The sequence below is a fragment of the Populus nigra genome, chromosome 17 (genome assembly GCF_951802175.1).
Source record: "Populus nigra chromosome 17, ddPopNigr1.1, whole genome shotgun sequence".
Taxonomy (NCBI): domain Eukaryota; kingdom Viridiplantae; phylum Streptophyta; class Magnoliopsida; order Malpighiales; family Salicaceae; genus Populus; species Populus nigra.
In genome coordinates, this window is record NC_084868.1 from 12,029,444 (window position 1) to 12,055,196 (window position 25,753).

The 25,753-nt window shown below is 31.7% G+C and overlaps 3 protein-coding genes across 5 annotated transcripts; 2 read left to right on the forward strand and 1 right to left on the reverse strand.

The window, feature by feature from the left end:
- Window positions 1–3,904: 3,904 nt before the first annotated feature.
- On the reverse strand, window positions 3,905–4,784 carry LOC133676888 (sigma factor binding protein 1, chloroplastic-like). Its single transcript, XM_062098674.1, has one exon. The coding sequence runs from the start codon at window positions 4,545–4,547 to the stop codon at window positions 4,080–4,082; it is 468 nt and encodes a 155-aa protein (XP_061954658.1). The 5' UTR covers window positions 4,548–4,784; the 3' UTR covers window positions 3,905–4,079.
- A 12,432-nt stretch (window positions 4,785–17,216) lies between these two features.
- LOC133677373 (transcription factor TGA2.3-like) lies at window positions 17,217–22,761 on the forward strand. The gene is made up of 11 exons (XM_062099390.1): window positions 17,217–17,991; window positions 18,702–18,805; window positions 19,376–19,449; window positions 19,556–19,750; window positions 19,935–20,012; window positions 20,103–20,162; window positions 20,327–20,404; window positions 20,495–20,546; window positions 21,389–21,660; window positions 21,777–22,025; window positions 22,227–22,761. Exons 1-11 carry the CDS (start codon window positions 17,909–17,911, stop codon window positions 22,371–22,373), a joined length of 1,392 nt encoding a protein of 463 aa, XP_061955374.1. The 5' UTR covers window positions 17,217–17,908; the 3' UTR covers window positions 22,374–22,761.
- Window positions 22,762–23,896: 1,135 nt separating this feature from the next.
- On the forward strand, window positions 23,897–25,753 carry LOC133677041 (uncharacterized). Of its 3 annotated transcripts, none has more exons than XM_062098879.1 (4): window positions 23,897–24,128; window positions 24,635–24,783; window positions 25,292–25,364; window positions 25,459–25,753. In XM_062098879.1, exons 2-3 carry the CDS (start codon window positions 24,661–24,663, stop codon window positions 25,343–25,345), a joined length of 177 nt encoding a protein of 58 aa, XP_061954863.1. In that variant the 5' UTR covers window positions 23,897–24,128; window positions 24,635–24,660; the 3' UTR covers window positions 25,346–25,364; window positions 25,459–25,753. The 3 variants fall into 3 exon arrangements, with proteins under 3 accessions (XP_061954863.1, XP_061954864.1, XP_061954861.1); XM_062098880.1 differs by having other exon boundaries at window positions 25,462–25,753; XM_062098877.1 differs by having other exon boundaries at window positions 25,292–25,753.

A 25,753-nucleotide genomic window follows, 5' to 3' on the forward strand; every position in this document is an offset into this window, starting at 1 on the left:
TAATTGGCTAATTTCTTAAACTAATTAAGCTTAATTCCTCTAATTCATATGTTAATGTAAACAAGGTCTAGAATAACTTTTGTTTTTCTTATCTAATAGTATTAATTTTTCTAAAGAAAAAAGTGATCACTCATTGCCCACGTACAATCTTTAGTGGCAATTTCATGAGCAAGGAACATAAACAAGCCTGCTAGCTCATTTAATTCGTTGCCAACTTTAGAGATATTAATTCATTGTTATTTCAGCCTTCACATCACACTTGATTGGCTGACAATATTCTGAAAATAAAAACTGAGACGAAGCAACCCGCTGCTATAACAATAAATCCAGTGTTGCCCTTGCCCTTCTTCCCCGTAGCATGGGAAACACTAGCTGGAGGACTGCAATTGTTCTCTTTTTCCTATAAAGGAACCCGCTTTGGGATCTTTAGTCACAACTCAGGCATAATTCTCATGTCTAAATCAATCTCAAACCTTGTTCTAAAGTATTAATTTTTTGTAACCACGTGGATTGAAAAGTTAGTGTGGTGGCCAGATTATAAAACAAATTTCTAGCTTAATTTATCCCTCCTCACATGTTAAGTTTTGAAGTACAATGAGTTACAATGAAGGGTACCTTCATAATGGCTTGTATTTTTTTTTCCTGTAATCTTATGAAATAGGTTTTATTAAAGTAATTCAGATCAAAATAAAAAAAGGTTAGAATTTTCAATAATCTATATATTATGAGTGTTTAAGTTAACCTAAATACAAATGAATTATATATAGATTAAACTGAAAATATTATTCTACCTTTAATAAATAAGACTAGATAAATATTATTTAACATCTCCCCTCAAACTCACGAAGCGGCAGCTACAAGCATCGAGAGTTCGCCAACTAGAAAACAAAAACGAGAGATGGAATGCGTCTTGGTAAAGAAATCTATAATCTGCAAGGAAGAAAAGGAACAAAAGGCAAAGTAATGGTGTCATGCTTGAGATGATGACGAGTAAGATGACAATCGATCTCAATGTGCTTAGTTCGCTCATGAAAAACCGAATTGTGAGCAATCTGAATAGAACTCTGGTTGTCACAATACGTAGGAGCAGAATGAGAAAAGAAAACTCTCATATCAGTAAGTAACCAATGTAACCAAATAATCTTTTTGGTAGTAGATGTCATGGCAAAAGTTGAAGGAAAGTCAAAATACCAGATTTTGCAGAAGCGGAAGACAAAATATCACTCCAAAAAAAAATTACAGAAACTGAACGTAAATACCAAATTGCAGAAACTGAAGAGAAGACGAAATACCAAAATAATTGCAGAGACAAAACAGAAATACCAAATTGCAGAAGCTATAGGAAAATTGAAATACCAAATTTTACAGAAGCAGAAGACAAAATATCACTCCAAAACAAATTATAGAAACAAAACGCAAATACCAAATTGTAGAAACTAAAAAGAAGACGAAATACCAAAACAATTGCAGAGACAAAACATAAATACTAAATTGCAGAAGCTAAAGAATCTAAAATAAAGGTTCAGATATTAATTCTTCAACCACAAGCACAAAACTTGATCTTCATCCTCCATCTTTTAATTGGTCAAACAACTCATGTCTAATGTTTTAAAAAATAGATCTGAAGTTAAGCTTCAAAGGAATGCATTGAGCGTGCTGGAACATCCTACTAGTAATGAAGTGGATGATGATAACGATTTTGATACCAACAGTGACTCTGACATTGGTGAACATGATTTTTACAGGGGTAGTGAGTTCCATAAAATTAGCAAGCCAAGGGTTCGACCAACCAGGTTCTGATACCATGTTAAAATAATTCAGATCAAACATAAAAGGAGGCTAGAATTTTCAATAATCTGTATATACTGAATACTTAAGTTAACCTAAATACAAATGAATTATATATAAGTTAAACTAAAAATATTATTCTACCCTTAATAAATAAGATTAGATAAATATTATTTAACAGGTTTATTTCTCAATGATAAGCATGATGATAGTCAGCTTTTCTATAATTTTCAAATTAATTTTTGAACTTTTAACTTATTGTTCTTAATTCATATTATACATCTCCATTTTTCAAAGCTTAATCTAAATCACTTTTTTTTATGTAAAATATACTCTTAACTTCAATTATTTTTAAGATGTTTTTATTTCGAAGAACATTCTCATCTAAAAGCTTAAACTTTTAAATAAAATTTCAAAATATAATTTATATTATTCTTCAACACACTTTTTTAAGTGAAAGGTTTTTAGATTTTACACTACTTTGTACTTAATTTTTATCAAATAAAATTAAGGTGGTGATATTGAAATTCGTGATCGTTTGGTCAATAAAACTCTAGTAGCATGTTAAAGAACCATCTAACCTATAATTTATATTACTTTCTAATATTTTATTTTATACAAATAAATTTAATTAAAATTATCAACTTAAAATCTGTATGTCATGATCTCGAATGAAATCTGAAGAGAGACTAGGAACTCGGTTTTATCATTTCAAAGCAAAAGGGAAGGCAGGGAAAAGATATATGTCATGGTATAGAGAAATTAATCTACTCATGCATCACAATTGCATTAAAATATGTGCTGTATTTCAATTCGTAAGTGTTATTATCAATGGAAAGGCCAAAAAAAATCCGAGTGTCCTTAGAAATCCTTGATAAAAAGAATTTGTGGCTGCCAGTATTGTATTAAACTTTCACTAATTCCACATGGCACGTACAGAATGTGGCTAGCAAGTGTAGAAAACACAATTCCCTAACTCCAGTATGATGGCTGCACAGAACAGTCGAGGTCCCATATGAGCTAGAGCTAGTTTTTTTTTTTTTTTTTTTGCATTGGTTTTTTCTCTCGAAAAAACCCGCGTACACCCTGCAGATAAAAATGTCACTCGCGACAAAACAATCCGGCCGTGGGACACCTTGCCACGATTATAAATGTCTTATGAGTTCATTCCCACTTGTCCACTGGGCTAAAAATAGGAAGGACTTGAGCAAGGCACAATAAATATAATTTAGAAAAAATGCATGCATGCATGCATCCAAAAGGAGAGAAAGTGTGTGTGATCTGCCCTTGTTTGGAAGAGAGGGAGAGTACTAGCAAGTCAGTGGACTTTGTACAGCCTCTTCCGATCCTCTCCGGACAGGTAACAGTAATCTTTTCCTAAACTGGATTCAATGAACCCTAGAAGGTAGAAGAGACAAAGAAATTAAGTTAGACAAAAGACAAGTCCTAATAAATCTCCAAAGCTAATCGTACATTGAGAGTGGGAACCAAGCACTGCTAGCAAACAACTACAGTGCTGTGCCGCATTATCTGGGCAACTTTTCCTGTGGATGTACAATACATCTATCTCTTGGCCCAGCTAGCTAGCAATCAGATCATGAATTCATTAATTTATCATTGCTCTGCTGGAATTTTGAGGCTACTTAATTTCAAGCAAATAGTATAATTAATTTACTATATTGTTTTATTTTTTATTCCATTGATAAAAATATCTTGATCACTTGATCGAGGTTTCACCATCAAAGTCTTAATTGCTTTCGAGGATTCCTTGGAAGAGGCACAAGTTGAACCATTAACTTTTTATTTAGGTCCCTAGCTAACTGTTTTTTCAACAGAGAACGACCACTTCAATATTGATTTAGGAGTGTTAATTTGGATTCATTGTTAGGTCTTCCATCCTAGCTAGCTATAGCTATTTTCTGGCTTGGAGCTTTTGTGATGGACCTTGCTTGTTTCTATAAATTTTGTTAATGAGATCAAGTAAGTTGGGTCCCATAACAATGTTTCTTGCACTTCTCCTAGCTTGGATCTTGTGCTTGAATCTTCAGCACAACTTGTTAGAGATCTTACTCAAATTAAACACACTTGAAAGTTAAGTAATTGGTACTTGCAGAGATAAAGGAAGCAAATTGTTATTAGCATGAACACTTCTTGCTAGCTAGTTGCAATCCCCTTCAACATCGAGCAATGTTAATTTCTCACACAAAGAGACATGAACTACATGATTAATCACATATTACATGGAACAACCATACCACAGATAAGAACAGAAGCCACCGAAGAGAGCTTACTCAAATTATATTGCAAGGCTTCTCACCATATCCATATGAGTAAGCTTCGTACCATGAATTTGATGGCAATATTCCAGCAACATTCTCTAACATCTGAGGCATGAAAACGTCATCGAAAGACCCAAATGGAGCGTCTTGTCTTGCAGGCTGCTCTTGACTAGGATCCTTTGTGGGGACCTCTAGTGCACAGTGATCATCAACAACAGTTTTGGAAGCATTTGAAACCGTTCGATAATTTCCACCGACACCATGATCATCATCGTCCACAATCTTAGTAGGGTCTGGCAATTCAGAATCTTGGCCGGTGAGTTCTTGAACCAAAGCCCTAAATCCAGATGCACTAATCTTGAACTTCATGGGGTTGGATATGTACACTACTTTCATAGGCTTTTTCTTGGTTTTGGCTATTTTTGTTCCCTTTCTTTCTTGCACACCACCACCTACCAGGTCAATATGATAGGTGTCCATGACTGTAATGGATGGATAAGCTCTGAGATCAAAAGGGTGGCAGTGTGTTTACCTATTAAAGAGATTCTTGAGGCTGCAATGCAAAGGAGTTATATGAGAATGAAAAAGGTAAAGAGAGAGAGAGAACTTAATGCTCGAAAGGAGAAGTTCTGATAGTGCAAATTGAAGCAAACAACAAAACTTTGGGTGAGAATTCAAGTTCCAACCGCGACACAGCACGTCTCTATTACTGCCTCCACAAGAATATAGATTCTTTTTTCAAAAAACAATTGATGCTAATAAATAGTAGATATTTCGAGAGCACTGACGATAAAATAGGTTGTTGTGAGTTTCATATGGATGGATAAATAAGACCATATTAATGGACTTGACTTCTCGGGTAAATCTAAATTCTTAATTTTAAAATTAATAATTTGAATTTTTCACAAGTAAAAATAACTATTATTTAAAAAAATGTATAACTACTTGGTAATTTACCTTTTTAATTTTAATATCTCAAAACAACTTTCACGTAATTAAACTAATTTATATTTTGATCAACTTTAAATATATTATTTATAGTCAGATTATTATATATATATATATATATGTTGTAAATCAAATTAATATACAAAATTATTATTTATAATATTGTTTAAAGTTCAAGCTCCAATGATAATGTTGGGAGTATATTCAAATATTCATCTTGCTTCATGGATCTAGTTTTCCCTTGATTTTTGCTCCTAATTAGATCAATCAAGTATATATCATTACTCTTGATTAGATTAGGAAGACAGCGATAGACGTGATCACACGCGCCAGAAGTTCACGTGAAAGCGATGGGCTAGCTGGAGCTTGGAGTTATCTGTATGCCGATAATTCCACCACGTGGCGTTCACCAGAAGGCTGGTTAGATGTGTCTGACGTCATCTCATCCACCTGTGATGACATCATGGCGGCAAAGTAGTAAATCAAGGAGCTCAATAGCCGGCTTGATTGGGCTCGGCTGCATGAATGATCCAGCGTTGGTCATCACCACCATAGGTCATAGAACCTCTAGTATTAAGTTTCTTGTGTTTCCCATTTGGCATCGAAAGGGTTATAGTATCAAGGAATCTCAAATTTCCTTACTGAAAATATTTTGATTGTGAGAATTATTTATGTTTTTTTCGCTATAAAATATTAAATTTTCAAGTAATTTAATGTTTTTTTGAATATCATATTTTCTCAAAACTAGAGAATGTGATTTTTTTTAAGGGAAATCTAGCATTTTTTAGTGATTGAAAACGTTTTTGTTATATACTTAATCTCTCTTTTTATTATTATTTTATTCAATATTTTAATTTTTTTAATAAATTTAAGTTTATTATTTGATCTTGTAGAATTTAAGTCATCAGGGTGTAATAGTAAACGTCTTTGAATTTCTCATGCATGAATCCAATACATAAACCAAACATAATTAATAAATACATATTTCACTAAAGTCTTTTATTTTCAATCAAACAAAAATATAATATTTTCAGCAATTACATTTTAAACAATCATTTTTTTCTTCAAAAAGACATATAAAAATACACATAAAAAATTCTCCTTTAAATTTATGTCAACATTTTTAAAAAAGCTCTTCATCATAATTGTTTTTAAGAAAGCGTGAGCTGCTTATTCTTAAATGCTTATAAATTTATTTTTCAACAATGTAAGATTCTTCTTCAAACTTATAATTAACTAATTAAGTTAGTAAATGTTGCTAATTTTGTCAATTAAGAAATCTTGGCATTGTAATATTAGCTTCCAAATATTTATATTGTTAAAGAACCATTTCAATTTAAAAATTTAAGTTGTTAAGTGAAGTTTCATGATATAATTTATATTATTTTCTAACACATATAACATATGATAAAATAAAAGATTAACCTCTCTCTTTTTTATCATTTTCAAAGGAACATCAAGTAGCTAGATTGTTAAATAATTCGGAATTATCCATGATTTTATATATATATATATATATATATATATATATATATATATATATATATATATATATATATATATAGTATCAGTACTAATATATATTCAATATTGTATGTAATGTTAATTATCTCTTAGAGAAAAAATATGTGCGAATGAAATTGTTAATTTTTATCACTAATTTTGTTGTTTTTTTCTATTATATATATTTTTTATTTTCTCTTATCTCATTTATAATAAAATGATTTTATTTTCTCTTATCTAATTTATAAACAGCGATTCAACTTTTCAGGAATCATCTTTTAAATGACTAGTATCTTTTGATTAACACGCATAATTAATATTATAAAACAATATATTTTAATTTCTAGAAAACAGGTTTTTCCATTAATATTATCTTGTTAACAATAAGAAATTTCTGAAAATTCTTGTTAGTTTAAATTTGGTGGGAAAGGCTTAATTTGCCATCTATAATAAGACAATAAATACCAAAAAAATCACGAATAAAGAGCATTTCACAAGTTGTCTAATGAAATTTAATTCCAAGTTGGACTTGTTATATGTTGTCGCAATGTATTACAACCGAGAAAACACAAATATTTCAAGTCAAGTAAAAGAAAAAGGGTTGTTTCATAACATATATAAATCTGAATATGTTGTAGCAAATTAAATCATAATAATGCACTTGATGTCGACAGCCTAGTTATCACCAATCCATTCAAAGAGAGCATTATCTTATCGTAGAACTTATGCCATAAATTACTTGGCTAAATGCATGCGTATGAGTATATACTCTTGTCTTTTTCATGATCCTAACCCTCTCCTTTTTCCCTTGCCATTCAATGATGATTAATTTTCCATGAAATTGTTATCTTCTTCTAGGGAGGATATTGGGATTCGTTTGCTAGGAAGCTGCTACTCTCTGATGCAATCCTTTCGTAAGCACGTTTGAATTAATACCAGTTATATAACTAGGAAAAATCATCAATTGAATTCCACTCATTAATCATCTATGACCATGCTCAAATTAACAATATTTAATTTCATTACGCAAGGAATTCTTTTGTTTTGAAAAATATTAATGGACCATGCGTGTGTGTATCCCTTGCCGGAATTTATACAAAACTAGCAATTTAGAGCCAGGATTTGTAAAGACATGCATGATGCTAGTTTTGTCCAAAAAATAAATAAAATAAATTTGGTTGACAATATTATAGGGTTTTGTTTAGTGTAGGATCTCACACGCAATAGAAATGCAAGCTAGCTGGGGCATTTCTGCTCGATCTCTCACGTGCCTTGACTTTCCTAATTAGTTGTAAAAAATAATCAAACCAAGCACCTTGACCAGCTGACCATATGATATAAAGCATGGATACCATAGAGAGAAACCACGTTTCTTGTGAAAGCTAGCTAGCATTTCTTTTTTCATGGAAAGTCTATGATCCAAACTCAACAATTATTGAACTATCTAAATAAGTAGCTCATCAAGGCATTAATTAGCCCCCCTGATTTCTTGCTCCGTGACCTTTGCTGTGTGTTACGATTAATTTTATCCACACTCGGAGGTGTAATTTGATATTAAATAAGATTCATTGGGGGGGTTTGATAATGTGATTAAAAATGTCTTTTATATGAATATTTTTTAAGACTATTTTGATATAAATATCTCAAATTCTTACAAAAATAAATCAAATCAAATTAAAGGTTGATTGAATGGAGTACACAGTTGAAGTGTGATATAAGTGTTTGTTTGGTATTATGTTTCAAATATATTTGTTTTAAAAAAGATCAAGTTGATATTATTTTTTAATGTTTTCTTGATTTTGATATGTTGATGTTAAAAAAAACTAGAAAAAACTATTTTGATGTATTTTCAAACGAAAAACACTTTTAAAAAGCATTTTGCACTATAATATCAAATACAATAAATATTATAGTGTAAACTAAAAAAGGTGGTGCTTTTACTGTGAGGTGAGTATTATAGTATAAATTAAAAGAGGTAGTGTTTTTACTGTGCACCACCTCACAAAATACTATTCATTTTAATAATGTTTTTTTTCCTTCTAAATCTATATTTATTTTCTTAATTTCATACCTCAACATTTAGTTTATTGGGTATCGAGCTTCATAATTTATTGTAGTTGGCTCGGTTTTATAACCTATATTACGGGTATATATATATATATATATATATATATGGTAGGTTAACTCGATAAACTCATGTTTTTTTTATGTTTTTTTAATTGATATTTTTTTTTAATTTTATCTTTCAACATTAAGTTGATTGAGAATTAGACTTCATGATTTATTTTAGTTTGGTTTTTATAAGGTTATCTTGACAGGTCATAGATTTGAGAGGTTAATCCGATTGACTTGAGTTTTTTTTAATTGATATTTTTTAATTTCATCATTCATGATGGAATTGATTATAAATTAAATTTCATGATTTATTTTGGTTTGCTTTCTATAAGATTATCCCGGTCTTATGACTCGAGTCACATGTTTTGCAGGTTAATACAGATAGACTCGAATTGTTTTATTATATCCTATTTTTAGATTGAATTTTTTTAACCTTCAACAATGAGTTTATTGAAATTATGCTTCATAATTTGTTTTGACTTAATTTTTATATACTTATCATAGTTTGACATGTTAACACAGGTCAAATATTTTTGTGATTTTTTAATTAATATTTTTTAATTTTATTTTTTAACATTGAATTGATTGAGAATTGAGTTTTATAATTTGTTTTGATTTATTTTATATAAGGTTATCGGTACTCATGATCCAGGTCAAAGATTTGGCAGGTTAACTCGGGGTTAGCTTGGATTACTTCAATATATTGTCGTTTCAATATTATTTTTAAGAAAAATATATTGTCTTGGATCTTTGTAAATCAAACTATATTTTTATTGATCATCAAAATTATTTTTAGATCATAAAACTAATTAGATTATATCAAATAAATCTCCACATAATTAAAAAAAAATTACTACAAAAAAAAATATAAACAATAACAAAATGATTTTCTTGTATGTTTAAAAAAAGAACTAAACCATTCGCGGCGGAAAAAAAATGAAAGAACTATTTTAATGAGGAGAGATGAGGACAGGCGGCTTAAAAATGAAGGCTAAGCTAGTACTCAGCCACTACAGCAGCTCCACTGAAAGGATCGCAACCGCACCTTCAAAGAAGCAATTAATGACAGAAAGGGGGGAGAGAAGGAGGGGACCTCTGTGTACCTCAATTGCGAACACTGAATGAATAATACGAATTCTATTGCTTTCAATAGTTCATAATATTGGCCACCAACACTCTGGATATTTACCTTTGCATGTTTTTTACACTTGGAAATAAAGCCTGTTGGCTACAGTCACAAGTCTTAGTCACAGTACAAGTTTATTTTTGTATTTTAAAAAAATTAATATTTTGTATTTTTTTATTTCAAATTATTTTTTTTTATTTTTTCTTTCTTTCTTACAATTGTATATATTACTGATTGATTGTAAACGAGTGGTGTGTGATATTGAAAAGATTATTTGCAGATAATTAATTGTTTAGTGATTTAATTATATTATCATAATTTTGTTTATGTATTATTATAATTGTTATAATTATGTATATTTAAATTAGAATATTATACCCATAAAATTATTTAGCCTAAATTAATTTTGCTTAATTTTTATAGAGCGTTGTATTTTTTTTCAACCTGGGATCAATTTTAAAATTTGTTTTTATTAATTGGAATTAAATTTAGAAAATTTATATCCTGAAATTAAAATCAAAATCAAAATGTAATAATTTTTTAAAAAAACTATATATATAATATATTTTATTTTTTATGTATATCAAATTTAAAATTTTAATTATTCTTAATTTTTTAAAAAATATTACTGTATAATTTAATTTTATAAAAAAATGTTAATTGAAAAATAATACGGAAGCAAATAATACATAAGTAAACTCTTATATTATCATAAACTTTTGAATAACTTAAAATTAAGATCGTGATGTGGGTTGATATAGCATAAGAGGTAAATTTCTTAATTTTTCTACATATATATATTCAATATGCATCTTAAACTAAAGCTTAAAATATGAGCTTTCTATTGATTTAATAAAAAAATGAATTTACAAGAAACTTATATCAAGAAATATGAGTTGAAATATTTAATTGAAAATGTTTCCTTGTATTGTCATTTTTTTCAACTTGGTTTTAAATTTTGTATATTTATTTGTATACATGGCATGGACCAAGTATGTATGTTTATTTTTTAGTAGATGTCAAAATTTCATTGGTTAAAATTTAAATATATTGATACACAAACAACCCATGTATCATAGCCATAAGCAAAGAAAGAGGATGTAAAATTATAGACTTGCCATTAAAAAAAAAAAGATAAGACGTCCATTCCCCAAAGAAAATCAAAGAAAATGTTATAGTTTTAATTACTAGATAGATAGATATTGAGAGTAAGAAGAATTTTGGATTTAATATCATCATACCATAGCAGGTGATCAATAATTTGATCATCATAATAAAAATGGAAAATTAAAATGTTCATAAGTGATTTTTCTTTCCTAGGTAAAACTACGTCGTCCGAGCTAGGCAACTGGGCAAGGGATTCCCATCTCTTGTTAAGGAGAGAGGTCATGGCCATTAAATTTCATTTCAAATGGTTTCGTTAAACGAAATTAATGAGAAACTTCGTATGATCAATGACTCTTTCTTCGTTTGTCTTTCAAAATATATTTATTCATCTAAAAGCTAAAAAATGATTCAGTGATGACTTCTTCATGGACACAAAGTTGAATCATGGGATTCATTATCTTCATCTTTTATATTTCAAAACACAATTTTTCATATGTTCTAGAAAGATTCTTTTATATTTTTATCTTCGCACGAAAGTGTTGACCCCTGCCATTTGATAAAAGCTAACACCTCTGCATTGCTGAATACTTGGAAGCCCTCATTGTTTGTTGGAGGCATTTGGATACGGAACCAAAAGAGTCAAGAATCACATATTAGTGACTCTATTCAAATGAATACAATGCCTCATGCATGGCCTATAGAACCAGGACTCCATCAACTCCATGACAACGTACGCCTGTCTATCACAGTTAGAATTAGTAAGGTAAAGAAAAGAGGCGATAGGTTTTAGTGTTACAAGGACCAGGAGACGAAGGTGCGCTGTTCTTTTTAGGGCTGAAGGTTATTACAAGACTCTAATGATGTTAGCAGTAGTGGGTATATAATGGGAGAATTTTAGTACTGTTACGGGTTTTGTAGCAGGTCTGAGATATTGTTTCTGATGTTGTGTGAGAATTCAGTTTAGGGTTGCTCATGATCTTGCCTCAGATCTGCCTTGTTTTTTTGTAGTGATTAGAATATATTTATGTCCATGAGGTAAAGATTTTCACTCTTACCATTGCTAATTATAAGGATACAAATAATATTTTACTGGGTTGCTTTTGTCAAATGCAGAAATTAAGACAAAGTACATTAAAAAATTATTTGATAAAATGTTGGCGAAGAATTTAGCTTTTAAACTTATTATGTTTGATGAGAGTATAAAAATTTACATTCTTCAATGGCGGATTTAGTGTCCGTTTAGTACTTATATATATCAAAAATATTTTTATCTAAAAACATTGAATTTTTTTTTTAAAAAATGATGTTATAATATTTTTATATCAAAACAAGGATATTAAAATCTGACAGAGAGCATCTAAAAAACACTTTCTTTATAATTTTAATGTCCTTGTGTATTTAATACATGAGAGTATTAGAATCATTTAAAAACATTAATTTAATATTTTTTAATAAAAAAAAAACCTAAATTATAATGAAAATGATGATGGTACCTTAACCTTCATCCGGAGGGCATTGGAGTATTTGACAAATGAGATAACATGAGAATCGACGGTGCCCTTCCACCGATGTATTCTGATAAAGTGGACGGCGAACTGCTGGGAATGGAAGATCTGCAGCCGGTGCTGCTGGCTGCCGCACAACCAGGCTGCGTATATAGTGACATGGAAACTCAAATTCAAATTCCCGATTTCTCTTTATTGGTCGTGGGCCTCACCTTCTTCTTTGTCGATCACCATCGGCCGGTACAATAGGTGTAGCTGTCCAAGTGGGAAATTTTGTATAAAATGAGCTGTATGCCTCTATCTTTGTCTAGGATATGTCGAAGCAGCGTCGATCTTCGGGGAATCGTCCCACTATATTGAACAAGAAGCATGCAGCACTTCATCAGATTTCTTATATTCGTTTCATATGCATTAGATTTGTGTTCGGATGTTAAGCAAATTTCTGACGCTCTTCCCACCAATTTTCTCCTGGAGCCATCGTTATGAAATCATTTATAATAATTTCTTTCGGAAAGAAGCTTTGAAAGCTTTTGTGCTGTCTTGTTATTTACTAAAACAGCTAAAACAGTTGGTTCTGTTCTATATATATATATATATATATATATATATATATATATATATATATATATATATATTATCAATAAACTAGGTTAATATATTATTTTAAATATTTTATAACAAATTCATGTCATAATTCGTTTGATTAAAGGACGTGAGGCGAGTTTAAGGTTAGCCTAAATCATGAGGAACAAACAAAAACGACTTGTTATTCATCCTTTTTTTTTAAGTCATTTGTTCTTTATATATAAAAAGATTACCGAACCAAGCACACAAGCCTTCTTAAGATCCACGTGCCTGGTCTTTATTTATTATTGGATTGAAACTAAATTAATTTTTATTATATAATAAAATAAAAAAATTAAATTTATCTAGTAAAGTTTATAATTTAAATTTTGAGTTTGATGAAATGAATATGTTTTGAAGTGTGGTTGTAATTGTTTTTTAAAGTATTTTTCACTCAGAAATGTATCAAAATAATATTTTTTTAGTTTTTAAAAATTATTTTTGATATTAACACATCAAAATAATTTAAAAATATCAAAAAATATTAATTTAAAATAATAAAAATAATAAAAAATTAATTTTTTAAAATATTTTTAAAATATAAAAACAAATAAATTTTAAACTGTATAAAGATAAATAAACTATCATATTCTTCCTCTACAACTTGTCCACTCATGCCGTCGTTGTGAGGGCTAATTAATGAGGTTCTGTTCCCTGGCTCTTGAAGGGAAAAGGTTAAAATTAATCACACCATCATGATCATTATCCAAACCCATTTTAATGGTCCTGACTATCTATACAATGATATGGTCGTACGTATGATATTTATGTAATGTTTTGCATTGTTATTTGAAAATGTTTGTAAACAAATTTAATTTTTTTTATTTTAAAATAATATGTTTTTGATATTTTTATATTATTTTGATATATTAATGTCAAAAATAATTTTTAAAAAATAAAAAATTATTATTTTAATATATTTTAGAATGAAAAACACTTTAAAAAATAACTGTAACTACTTCCACACACGCATGAGACATAGAAATACTTTATCACTGGCATTATGTATTTCTACGCATGATGAATTTTATCTACGCATAAACCCAGCTGACCAGCACAAAACATTATTAGTTGGAAAAAAGAAAAAGCTTCTTCATGCACAGATGCTTAGTTCAGTTCACAAATTAGAGGATTAGATTAATAATTGGGTTTTTCTTGGCGGATTGCATTATGGATTAAATTCTACGCAGGGCATCGTTTTATCTGCCTTTTCTTCTTCTGGGCCATTCATCTTCAAACGAAAACGATATCAGAAGACTTGAAGGGCTGTGAGAACAACATTATGGACCCCTAGGGTTATTGACCTAATGGTGCAGCTGGGTTTATCTTACTGGGCACTTACTTGGCCTGATTTATGAAGGCCCGGTGATCGCCATTGGTATTGGGCTGTAAGGTATAAAGCTGTGAAGATTCACTGCATCTTCTACTAAAAAACAGCATAATTTTTATTTTATTTTATTTTGTTGCTGATGAAAACAGCATAATATTAAATAATTATTCAATCACTGTTAGCATCTTCCCACCAAAACACCTACTTCTCTATTAATATACTCACTGTGAACTAGGTCTGCTGAAAAGAAAACCTTTCTTTCAAGGAAGCTTCCTTGTCTCCTTTAAGGGATTTCTTCCTATAATATATAAATAATATTGTCTTTATTTGTTCTCTTTTAGTGTTTTTTAATATCATTTCCCGGATTGGACTCGTCATCTTCATGTATTAGTGTGTAGTATTTTATTACAGAAAATATTTTTCTTTCCTTAAAAAAAAAAGAGAATTGGAATCCAAATTGAAATATTCAAAAAGAATTCGACATAGATTAAGTGCATGTCCACTGTTATGGAAACTTGTGCATTTACTGAAAAAAAATTAAAATCATTTTTATATACATTTTTAAATATTTTAATATATTTTTAATTAAAAAGAACTGTACATTAACGTGAGATAAGAGATTAGATTGTGGTTCAATAATAAATAGACATTTTTTAAACAACTCCTATTCAAATAAGAGACCGTCAAAATATATATATATATATATATATATAAACAACTCCTATTCAAATAAGAGACCGTCAAAATATATATATATATATATATATATATATATATATATATATATATATATATATATATATATATATATATATATATATATATATATGCGGGGGTTAGCAGGTGATGCATGCATTTTTAACAAGATCTGAACTCACCAGATTTGACTTCTGAAACAAAATAATAACATGGGTCTGATTTTCTAGCAGGGAAAGACTTCTGCAAAGTACCAAGACAAGCAGAAAGAGAAAAAGGTCGAGACTTCTACAGCCTTCCAAGCTGGCGGCCAAGGAACTGAGCATTCATGAACCAAGTTCGCTGGATATTCCACAACTGCTCTTGCACCAAGCTGACCACGAGCCCCTCAAATCAATCCCTCCATAAAAATAAAAATAAAAAAACAAAATATCGAGTTGATTCCCTTGAACCAACTACAATCACAAAATACATTCAAACACTAAATTCGAAGTTTCTGTTATTAGATAATCTGTGGGATGGTTATATTATATAGCTGTAGACCCGGTTCTAAATCTATTTCGATAAAAGGTTTGGGTTACTGGATTCCCACATCAGCTCGTAGGTCATTTGATCAATTTGAGTTATTTATTTTTCAAATTTAGACTAGATTGGTCAGGTTAATCAAGTCACGAAACACCGAACCAGGTAAATTTTATTTCGGGTGTGAACAAGGTAGAGAATAAATTAGAAATTTGAGCCAGAGTTCGAAAGTTAAAATTTGCTTTCTGTTTCTCAATCCATTTGGACCGGCCATGTTAATGATATGAACACGAGAAACTTCCTACGAGGTTTCTTGCTCTTCTGCTTGTTTTAAAGCTATTATTGCATTCAGGAGTTTTGAGTCTTTACCTAACCCCTGAAGTTTGACCTGACTGTATTGAGAATAAAGTTGAATTCCAGTTTGAACCCTTTTGGTTTTCGATTTTTATTGACAGTAGAGAAAATCAAACACGTTCATGGGATCATGAAAAACATTCTAAGATCCCTGGATTAAGAAAAAGATTTGAGGTATCCTAAAGAGAAAACAAAAGGGAAAAAGATTTTATGCTTTCTGCTAGATTAGGACAAATGTCCTATGCGCTGTTTTTACATCACTTCATGTATTTCTTTTGCAGCAATTCTTATCTCGTCCCAAACAAATCCGACTTAATTTGGATACGATAATCACACATTTTACCATTTTATTTTTTTAATAAATGAGTAATATTACATGGATTTTAACAAGTTTATTTTAGAATTTTTCGCCAAAGTTTTCCTCCGACATTCTAATTTGATCCTTAATCCATCTCTTGTAAATTGACAAAAACTTGTTAATTGAAGATGGGCCTTTTCTCAATTAATTTTGCTTTTAGATAATACAATTTTCGAAACCTTACAAAAATCATTATTCCTTGACAATATGGGAAGAAAGAAAGAAAACTATTAACCCACAAAACACCCAAAACAACACAAAAATCAAGTAAAACAAATGTTTGGTATTGTGATATATATGATAATTTTTAAAATATTTATTTTTCTTGAAAATTTAATAAAATGACTTTTTTTATTTTTAATATTTATCTATTAAAATAATCAAAAAAACACTAAAAAACTTAAATTTAATATTTTTTCAAACAACATATTTTTAAGCAATTTCAAACATAAAAATAAATAATAGAAAAGGAAGACAACAAAGAGACTAAAAGAAACATGAAAATTAAAATATTAAAGAAAATGGTAACTAAAAAAAATCACATGGTAATGTGAGGGGTGTACATATTAGTTTTTTTAGGTGGTCTGAGTTTTTTTTATTGTGGTAAAAATTATTTTTTAAAATATTTTTCACATAAAAAAATATTTTTAAAAAGTATTTTTTTATAAAAATAATTTAAAAAATATATAAAAATATTTTTTTAAAAAAATCATTTTTCCATGCCTAAGACTCTCTTCTGTCAAGCCAGCCTAGTCACTTCTCAGTTTTTTCAAAATAAAAAACAGGTTTTTTAAAAAACTAATTTTGCTAAGAGCAGAGGAAAAAAAGAGCTTTTATAATGAGTAGCTTCGTAAAACAAAGGGGAAAAAACAAGAAAAAAAAGAGAGAGGTAATGGTCATGTATCATAATACCAGCAAATAAGAAAAAGACATCAGGAGGAGATTGGAATAATCTCAACGTCACGCTTCCTCCACTCTCTCTATCTCTCTCTCTTCCTCACCAAAGTCAGCAAAAAAAAAAAAAGAAAAAAAAAAGACATAAAATAAATGAAGAACTCAAATTTCAAAGTTTGAGCTTTGGAAAAAAAAAATCCTTACTTTATTTATACAGAGTGAGAAAGAAGCAGGGTTCATAGAACAGACCACAGGGTTACCTTTTAATAATACTTTCTGAGTAAATACTATTTTGTATGGTTATATATTTATGTTTTGTACAATCAAAAAGACTGTCTTTCTGACTAGGGTTTCTTGTTTGAACTTTTCTCTTCATTTCACCATCTGGGTTTTGCTTAATTATTAATTCAGTGTTTTTAGCACTGATAACTCTTTCTTTATTTTGGGTTCTTCTTTCGTGAATAAAGTTCAAGGCTTTACCTTGTTATGTCAATTCTTGGTGCTTCTAGCTTTGCGAGCTGAGGACAATCTTTGTGCTTCTAGTAGTCTTGGGCTGTGTTTGGATAGAGGGCTGTTGCTTCTTTGGTCTAGTCTTGACTCTTGAGTGCTTGGTAAAGGTTAGTACTTTATGCGTAATTGAAAGGGGTAGGGAGTGATAAAAGAGAGAATCTTGACTTCTATTTTTATAAAGTAGAAGTGTTTGGACACGGGGGTTTGGTTAATTTTGAGAGGGTCTGGTGGTAGTGTTTATGATGATTCATGGGGAGTAGAACACATAATAATAATAAAGCTGTGACCGAGATGCCAAGCTTTGTTCCTCAGATATCAACTTCTAATCCCATGTAAGTTGTTTTCAGTTCAATATTCTTTATCAGTTTGAGTTGTATAATTCATTCTTCCTGTTGTATGATGAATTATCTGGCTAATCTGTAGTTTATGTCTATGATTTTTGTAGATTTGATTGTGGTTGCTTGTTTATTTCTGGGTTGCTGAAATATAGGCTGTAATTTTGAGTGATAGCTTCAGTGAGAAATTGTTTGTGTGCAATAGGAAAATTAAGTGTGGAATATTTCATCGTTTGCTTGGTACCTTAAATGAAAAGAAAAAATGAGAATTAACTCAAATCTTATATCTTTCTTTTGGCTCACAAACTGCACCATTTATATTTGCATTTTTAAATATTTTATGGAACCTAAGATTAACTTCTTAAAGGAGCCCAATTGATGCTTTTAGTTGGAAATTTTTTGAGGGTCTTGGAGTGACTATAATTCTCCTTCAGAGAATGCATGCTGGGAACAGTTGTGTTCATGTAATTTTGGAGGTATTGTTTGATTGTGCTATGTGCTATGAAGCTTTTGTGTTGATATCAGAGAGAGGACAGAGAGTAGAGTTAAATTCGGTCCCAATGTGTAACAAAAAAAATCAGTCCCAATGCATTAATACTGGTCAAACCATTTAGAATTTACAGATTTGTTGTTTGCCTTTTTTTGCTTCTGTATAACTGGTGTGGTTCTCATAGTTCTGATATTATATGTTTCATTATATGTTTCAGTGGTACAGAAGGAAATAATATTCGTTCTTCCAGAGTTTCAGACTTTTCAACAATTGAGCAATCTCTTGGGTTTCGCATAGAAGATGCCGTTGATCTTAGCAGAAGTATGTAATTGAAATATTGACATCCTTCAAAAGCAGATTTTCTTTGTATTGGTGATCCTTAGACTTCTAATTTTATTTCCATGTCTTCGGTTTCTTTTAACCATCTAACGTTGTGTCATGGCATGTCTAATTTCACAAAATCATGCATAAGACATAGCTATTTAACCTTTTTATCAAATATTGTAGCTTAGGGGGTACTTGATTGTTATTCTCAATTTTCCATTTGGGATTACAGTCAATCTGTCAGTTGCCAAGACATCATGTCACAGTCAGATTTTTAGCCTGGGGTGGAGTTCTCAACATGGGTCCTTTTTCTCTATAACATCTTTCCTTAACTACATTACTTAAAGCATTGATTTTTGATTTGGTCATCTTCTGGTTGAAACATCATCAGCACATCCATGCATGATGTTGTAGGTAGATTGCTTACCAGATAATTTCAGCTTGCAGCATGATCCATTGAGCTCACATTGCATAGACTGCTATATGATTATGCTCTTGATCTTTTTAAATTTTCTCTTGATATTGATATAGTTTCATGTATTCTTAGTCATTTATATTGTCTTTCAGATCCTCTTTTTCATCAATTAAAATCTAGCGGCCAGGCAATAGGCACTGATGTTCAGTTTGGCACTTTGAATAAGGTGAGCTTTATCTTCCCTCCACATTTCTTTGCTTTTTATACTGATGATGGATTCAAAGTTAACTGATCAATTTTCCTTTCCTCTTTTTCTTTTTTTTGTAATTTAGCCCCTTGCATCTTCAGATATAAATCTCTCAGCTGCTGTTGTGGGGTCCCAGTCATTACCACTACAAAAAGAAGTGCAAGTAAATCCAGTTTCTATACCTGGTAACCATCCTGAGAATTGGGGAGAAACCAGTATGGCAGAAGCCAGTCCTAGAACCGATACCTCGACAGATGATACAGATGACAAAAATCAAAGGGTGATGTCTCTTACTTTCTCAAGCAATGTATTCTCAGTTTTGCAAAAATTCACTAATCTATGCATCTCACTCTTTTCTCTCTGTCTCTCAATATTGCCTTCTCATGCAAAGGAAATTTCATTTCCTGGTAGAACGTAGGCTGTTGGTCAGTTGTGGGTGACAATTTAGTGACTTCCCTTTGCAGTTTGAAAGAGGACAATCAACTGCAATAGTAGCATCTGATTCCAGTGACAAGTCAAAGGAAAAGGCAGGGGATCAGAAGGTTGCATAGATGAAGTTAATTTTATTTACATGACTGCCACCCAACATTATGACATTTTCATTTGTTTTTCTCTTAATTATTGTCACACAGACATTAAGAAGGCTTGCTCAAAATCGTGAAGCTGCTAGAAAAAGCCGACTAAGGAAAAAAGTAAGTATTGTGTGTTTTTTTGCTGACTGTCCTCACAATTCATTGCTATTATATCAGGGAAGCTGCATTTGCAAAGGATAGGTCTATATATGTTATAAATTTCAAAGTTACACTGTTTTATGCGTTGTTTATGGAACTTGTTGTCTTTCTTATCTCCATTACAGGCATATGTGCAACAATTGGAGAGCAGCCGGCTTAAGCTGACCCAACTGGAGCAAGAGCTCCAGAGAGCCCGGCAACAGGTTTGGCTTTTTATTGTTTCCCATTTCTGTCTTATTTTGGCAAGGATTATATGTTGTCTTATAATCTGTATTTAAATTTCTTGACTGCAGGGAATTTTCATTTCAAGTTCAGGAGACCAAACCCATTCAATGAGTGGAAATGGTACTTAATTAGCTGTGTGTGTTTGGTTATGTATTTTGTGTGTAGAGATGCAGAGCTGATTGTAGTAATAATGACTAGTGATTTTGTTTTCAATATGTTATGGTAAATCAAGTGAACATTATGTTTGTGTGTTGAGTTACTGACTATACAATGACGCTAGGATTAACAATTTTGCTCCATGGTTGCAATAAATAGTATCCAGGCCTTGTATAGAATAAGTTATAGCCACCACTGGGGTGCTTGTTATATTTGTTACTTTATAAAGTTGGGGGACTTTTCATGATAGGTACTGATTGCTGACCATAAAACATAAGCAATTAGCATTGTCTCTGGAGATGCGCAGTATTCTAAAATTGGGAGGGAATATGCTTGGCAAATGACAGAGGTGTTGTGTTCTTGCCACAGTCCCCTATATATAAATGGATATTTACTATAAACAATGCTTTGCTTAGACTTGCATACCACAAATCATATGGGCCATCTCATCATCACACCTGCTGCTTCAGCAGCTTTAGGTTGTTTGTTTAGTGCTCAAGACAATCTTTATGGGATGCTTTTGTGTAGTTACTGTTACAGATTACAAATTAGACACCTAGTGCAGTGGGAGTCGTATAAAGTTTGGCCTGCCAGCTGGTGTTTAGGCTTTTGATTCTTTAGCCACGAGCTTGTTATGTGATTTGGACATTGTTGGAGGTTTACCATTTTGTCCATTATTATTCTATTGTGATTCATATCTGTTTGCTGTCTTAATTGCTTGTTGCTACTGATTCCAATTTACTCCATTGTTTTGGCATTTGATGTAGATCTCTTATACAGATGATGTTGATCACATTGTTCTACAGGTGCCTTGGCATTTGATGCAGAATACTCACGGTGGCTAGAAGAACAGAACAGGCACATAAGTGAGCTGAGGGCTGCGGTCAATTCACATGCAGGAGATACTGAACTTCGTACTATTGTTGACAATGTCGTTGCACACTTCAATGAAGTTTACAGGCTGAAAGGCACTGCTGCAAAAGCTGATGTTTTCCACATCTTATCAGGAATGTGGAAAACACCAGCAGAGCGTTGTTTCATGTGGATAGGTGGCTTTCGCTCATCTGAACTCCTCAAGGTGTTTTTCGTATTGCCATAGCTTTTGTTTTATGCTTTTCCTTCTTTAATACACAGAAGGTGGTGATTATGCAGTCTATTATGTGAACTGAATTGAATTTGGTGAAATCGGTGCAGCTTCTTGTGAATCAATTGGAGCCTCTGACAGAGCAACAGCTGATGGGCATTTACAACTTGCAGCAATCTTCCCAACAGGCTGAAGATGCTCTGTCACAAGGGATGGAAGCACTGCAGCAATCTCTGGCGGAAACATTGGCTAATGGCAACCCTGGCTCATCAGGTTCATCTGGGAATGTGGCAAACTATATGGGTCAAATGGCCATGGCCATGGGAAAGCTAGGAACTCTAGAGGGGTTCCTTCGTCAGGTAAATAAAAAAAAATGCTCCATGATATAATCCTTTTTTTCATTTTTATAGTTGTAATGTAGCTCATGATTTGCATATGCTGGTCTAAACATTGGACTTGTACCACATCACCATTGCTCTCATCAGTCTTCTTCCCTCATTTTGAATATAATTATAGCTTTGGCATTTGATTATAATTTTCTTTCATTTGGTTATAATCAGGCTGATAATCTGAGGCAGCAAACACTAGAACAAATGCACCGTATACTGACAACTCGGCAATCAGCCCGTGCACTTCTGGCAATAAACGATTATTTCTCTAGGCTACGAGCCCTTAGTTCTCTCTGGTTGGCCCGGCCACAAGAATAAGTAGCAGTATGTTATCCCCCTGCGAAGTTAACATGAATATTTATCAGTTCACTACCCTCTTGCTGCCTCCAGTTCTCGTCTTGCCATTGGGTGGGTTGCTGCTGTTGGTCTTTGAAGCTGTCTCCGGTGGCAATTGTGGTGCAGTTAGGTCATAGTTGGTGTAATTATAGGGTTTCATGTGCAGTTGTAACGCCAGGTTTGCTCACACAGATGTTTGCTTATCTTCTTGTTGTAAAACAATTGGTGGCAATAATTCGATCATGTTTGGTGTTTGTTAGAACTGATAAAGGGAAATAGGAGTGTGATTTGTAACATAGGTTACAGTTCTCGATTTGTATACCAGAAAATCAAATTGAATCAGGATTATAGTTGTTTTTTGAGTGCTGCAGATTTTTCTTTTGGCACGTCTTCGTTACTCTTCATGTGGTCTGCTACTTGCTGACGTCTTCTAATTGCTTCTTTGCACCTCTTGAGAACCAGCACTTGCTCATTAAAATCTAAGTAGAAAACACTGGTGTTTGCCTTGTTTGTGTTTGGTAACGTGATGGCTTCTTGAAAATATTTTTTAATTAAAAATATATTTTTTAATTATTTTTTCAACACATGATAAATTTGTCTTTAGCTTTGTTAACCTTTTTTAAAATTTTTTTCTCAAGATTACTGCTTAAAGTACTGAGAACTAGAGTTTATGGAATTCACCCATTCAACACATAATTTATGGCAAACCCATTGGTCTTTTACAATGACTTTGGTGCATTTTTTTTACCTGTTTTACATGGCAGATCATGATTATCTTGGTAAAGTTTCAACAATTTAGGAACAAAAACATTCTCTTAATTTGAAAAAATTATCATCATTGATCCACCCTCGTAAAATAGGGAGTTGTATAATCATTTTATGATGAATCTCGTGTAATTTATGTTGGTGATTAGCGGTGAGCTTGACCCATGTAATAATTGAGCTTTGTATCATGATTACCAAGCTTGATGGTGATTAACCAAACTCTTAAGTTGAAAGCAAACAAAGACTAAAGAAATGTCGTAGAAAAATATTTTTGTTTATATATTTGCATAGATTTTAATGTGGATGACATGCTTAGAATTGGATATATATGCTTTTAATGCACAAAAAATATTCAAAAACACCCTTATAATTGAAATCTACGCATTTAAATAGTGCTTGGTTATCATTTTAGGATAAAAAAGACGGAAATAAGAACATTAGCATAATATGTTTTCATGATATTTCTTGAATGAATTTCTATTATTTTAAAACATTAAATACAGGAAAAACATGTTATTTATGTCTCCATTGTCTTTGTCTTTCCTATCTTGCAATAATGACAAAACACCACCTTTAATAATACAAAGTTTATCATACTGCAACCATACGTGGATCTCAATCATGATTTTTATTAGAGAATAAATTAATTAATGGTGAGCCGCCCGAGGGACCTAAATTTTTTAAATGTAAAAAAACCATTGTAGGTTCACAAATTTATAAATTCTAAGCCCATTGAGCTTAGAATGACGGGCTTCATTGTGCCAGACACTTTAGCAATCAAGCCTCAAACGGGCCATCTTGAGGTTCCCCCTTCGCTCATCCAACTCTGCAACAAACATCACAGCAGCCTTGGTCGCCACAAAAATAACCAGGTTTTGAGGCTCTCGTTCAATCTCCTAGGTTTTGGGTCTCAAAGGAACTGTCTTTCTAAGTTAAGATTCTGGTTTTCGGTGGAGCTACCTTGTATAACAGGTACATGGCTTCTCTGTTTTCTCATTTTGTCTAGTACTTAAATTTGTTATTTCTGTTTGATTGCTGAGAAAATGAAATGAAAAGAAAAGAAAACGAAATATTTAATGCTTATATCTTATTTATTTATCATTTACACGAGATTTTGTGGAAATTGGCAAATGGGAATCAATATACACAGCCTTAGAAGCATTCCTGCTTTAGGGGGACCAAAAAAATTCATGCTTGATGGGCCTATTTTGATTCTTGCAACCTTTAATTGATCAAAATTTTCTGTCTTTTTTTGTATTACTGAAATGGGTTTATTTTAAAGAATTGAAATTTAGAACAGAACAGTAGCGAAAGAACAAGGTTTGTGGTGGATTTGTGTTTGCTTATGATTTTAGCTTGATCTGCTAGGGAGAAGGTAATGGTTTTGATGAGGGAGATTTTCCCGGCTATTATTGAGCTCATTGAAATTTAATTTAGTTATTAATTTTTAACATGTCAGCAATAACTCATGTTTGCAGATAAAGAATCTTGACTGGAAGGAAAGATGCCACATAGAACACGGCCGATGACTGCACTCTTGGTGTTCTCTGGAATCAATGTGGTCTTGGTATCAACCATTACTCCAGTCTATGATTTTGTTTGCTTCCTTCCTTACTGGGAAAGAAGGGTATGTTTGTAATCTTCATTCCCATTTCTTTGTTACTAGAAAAAGGTTTTTTTCCTCAGTGGAGAATAGGGTTTTAGCGTTGTTGCATTAACTTGTAAATCAGTGTGAGATGAAAGCTTGGTTGATAGAACGATTTATTGTGTTAATTATTGAAATGAAATCATAAAATGTTGAGCGTGTACCAATGCTTATTGATTGAACATGGAGTTTAGAGAAAAGAAGACATCCTTAAATCAGTAGCACCATGCACGCTAGTCCACAAAGTGGTGTTGGGAATTTCAAACTCGAGCAAAATCTCTTTTATAAACAATGTTTCCTTTGTAAAGAGCTGATTTTAGTTTTAATCAATCGTATGAGTTGTTATAGTAGCATTGTTTATATCTTTGTGAGCTTTTGAAACATTGAAAGAATAATGAACAAAAACATCTCATTTGACATGTTGAACATCATATTTGGTGATTGTTGTCACTCTTTTTGTTTTTTACTTGTCTTGCATTTGTTGTTTTAGAGAGAACGCCGCCGTCAGGAACGTCAAGCTGCCTTAACAAAGGATTCCAAATGAATAGAGATGGGTCTTTGAGGTTAGAAATTTATGATGATTGGTTTGTAATTGACCTTGTGACATTAAAACTTCCTTGATCAGAGCATATAATGGCAACTGGTTCAATTTTGTAGCAGAAAGATTTCATGGAGAAACTTGATTGAGGTATCAGAATGGCTCTCTGAGGTTTGGTTGGGAAGCGTGTGGTAGGTTTAGCAATACTATTTTTACACCTGTGACTTTTCCACTCTAGCTGGATCCACCTGACGACATGTTATTTAAAGAGAAATGATAGATTTTCCTCACAGGTTTCCGTTAGTTGCGTGTCTTTTATGCTTTAGCCATGGTAATGCCTAGTGTTACAGGGACTACCATTGATGCAAACTTTCAACTGGAAATCCCTTGAAATTTAAGCTATTACTTTGTACA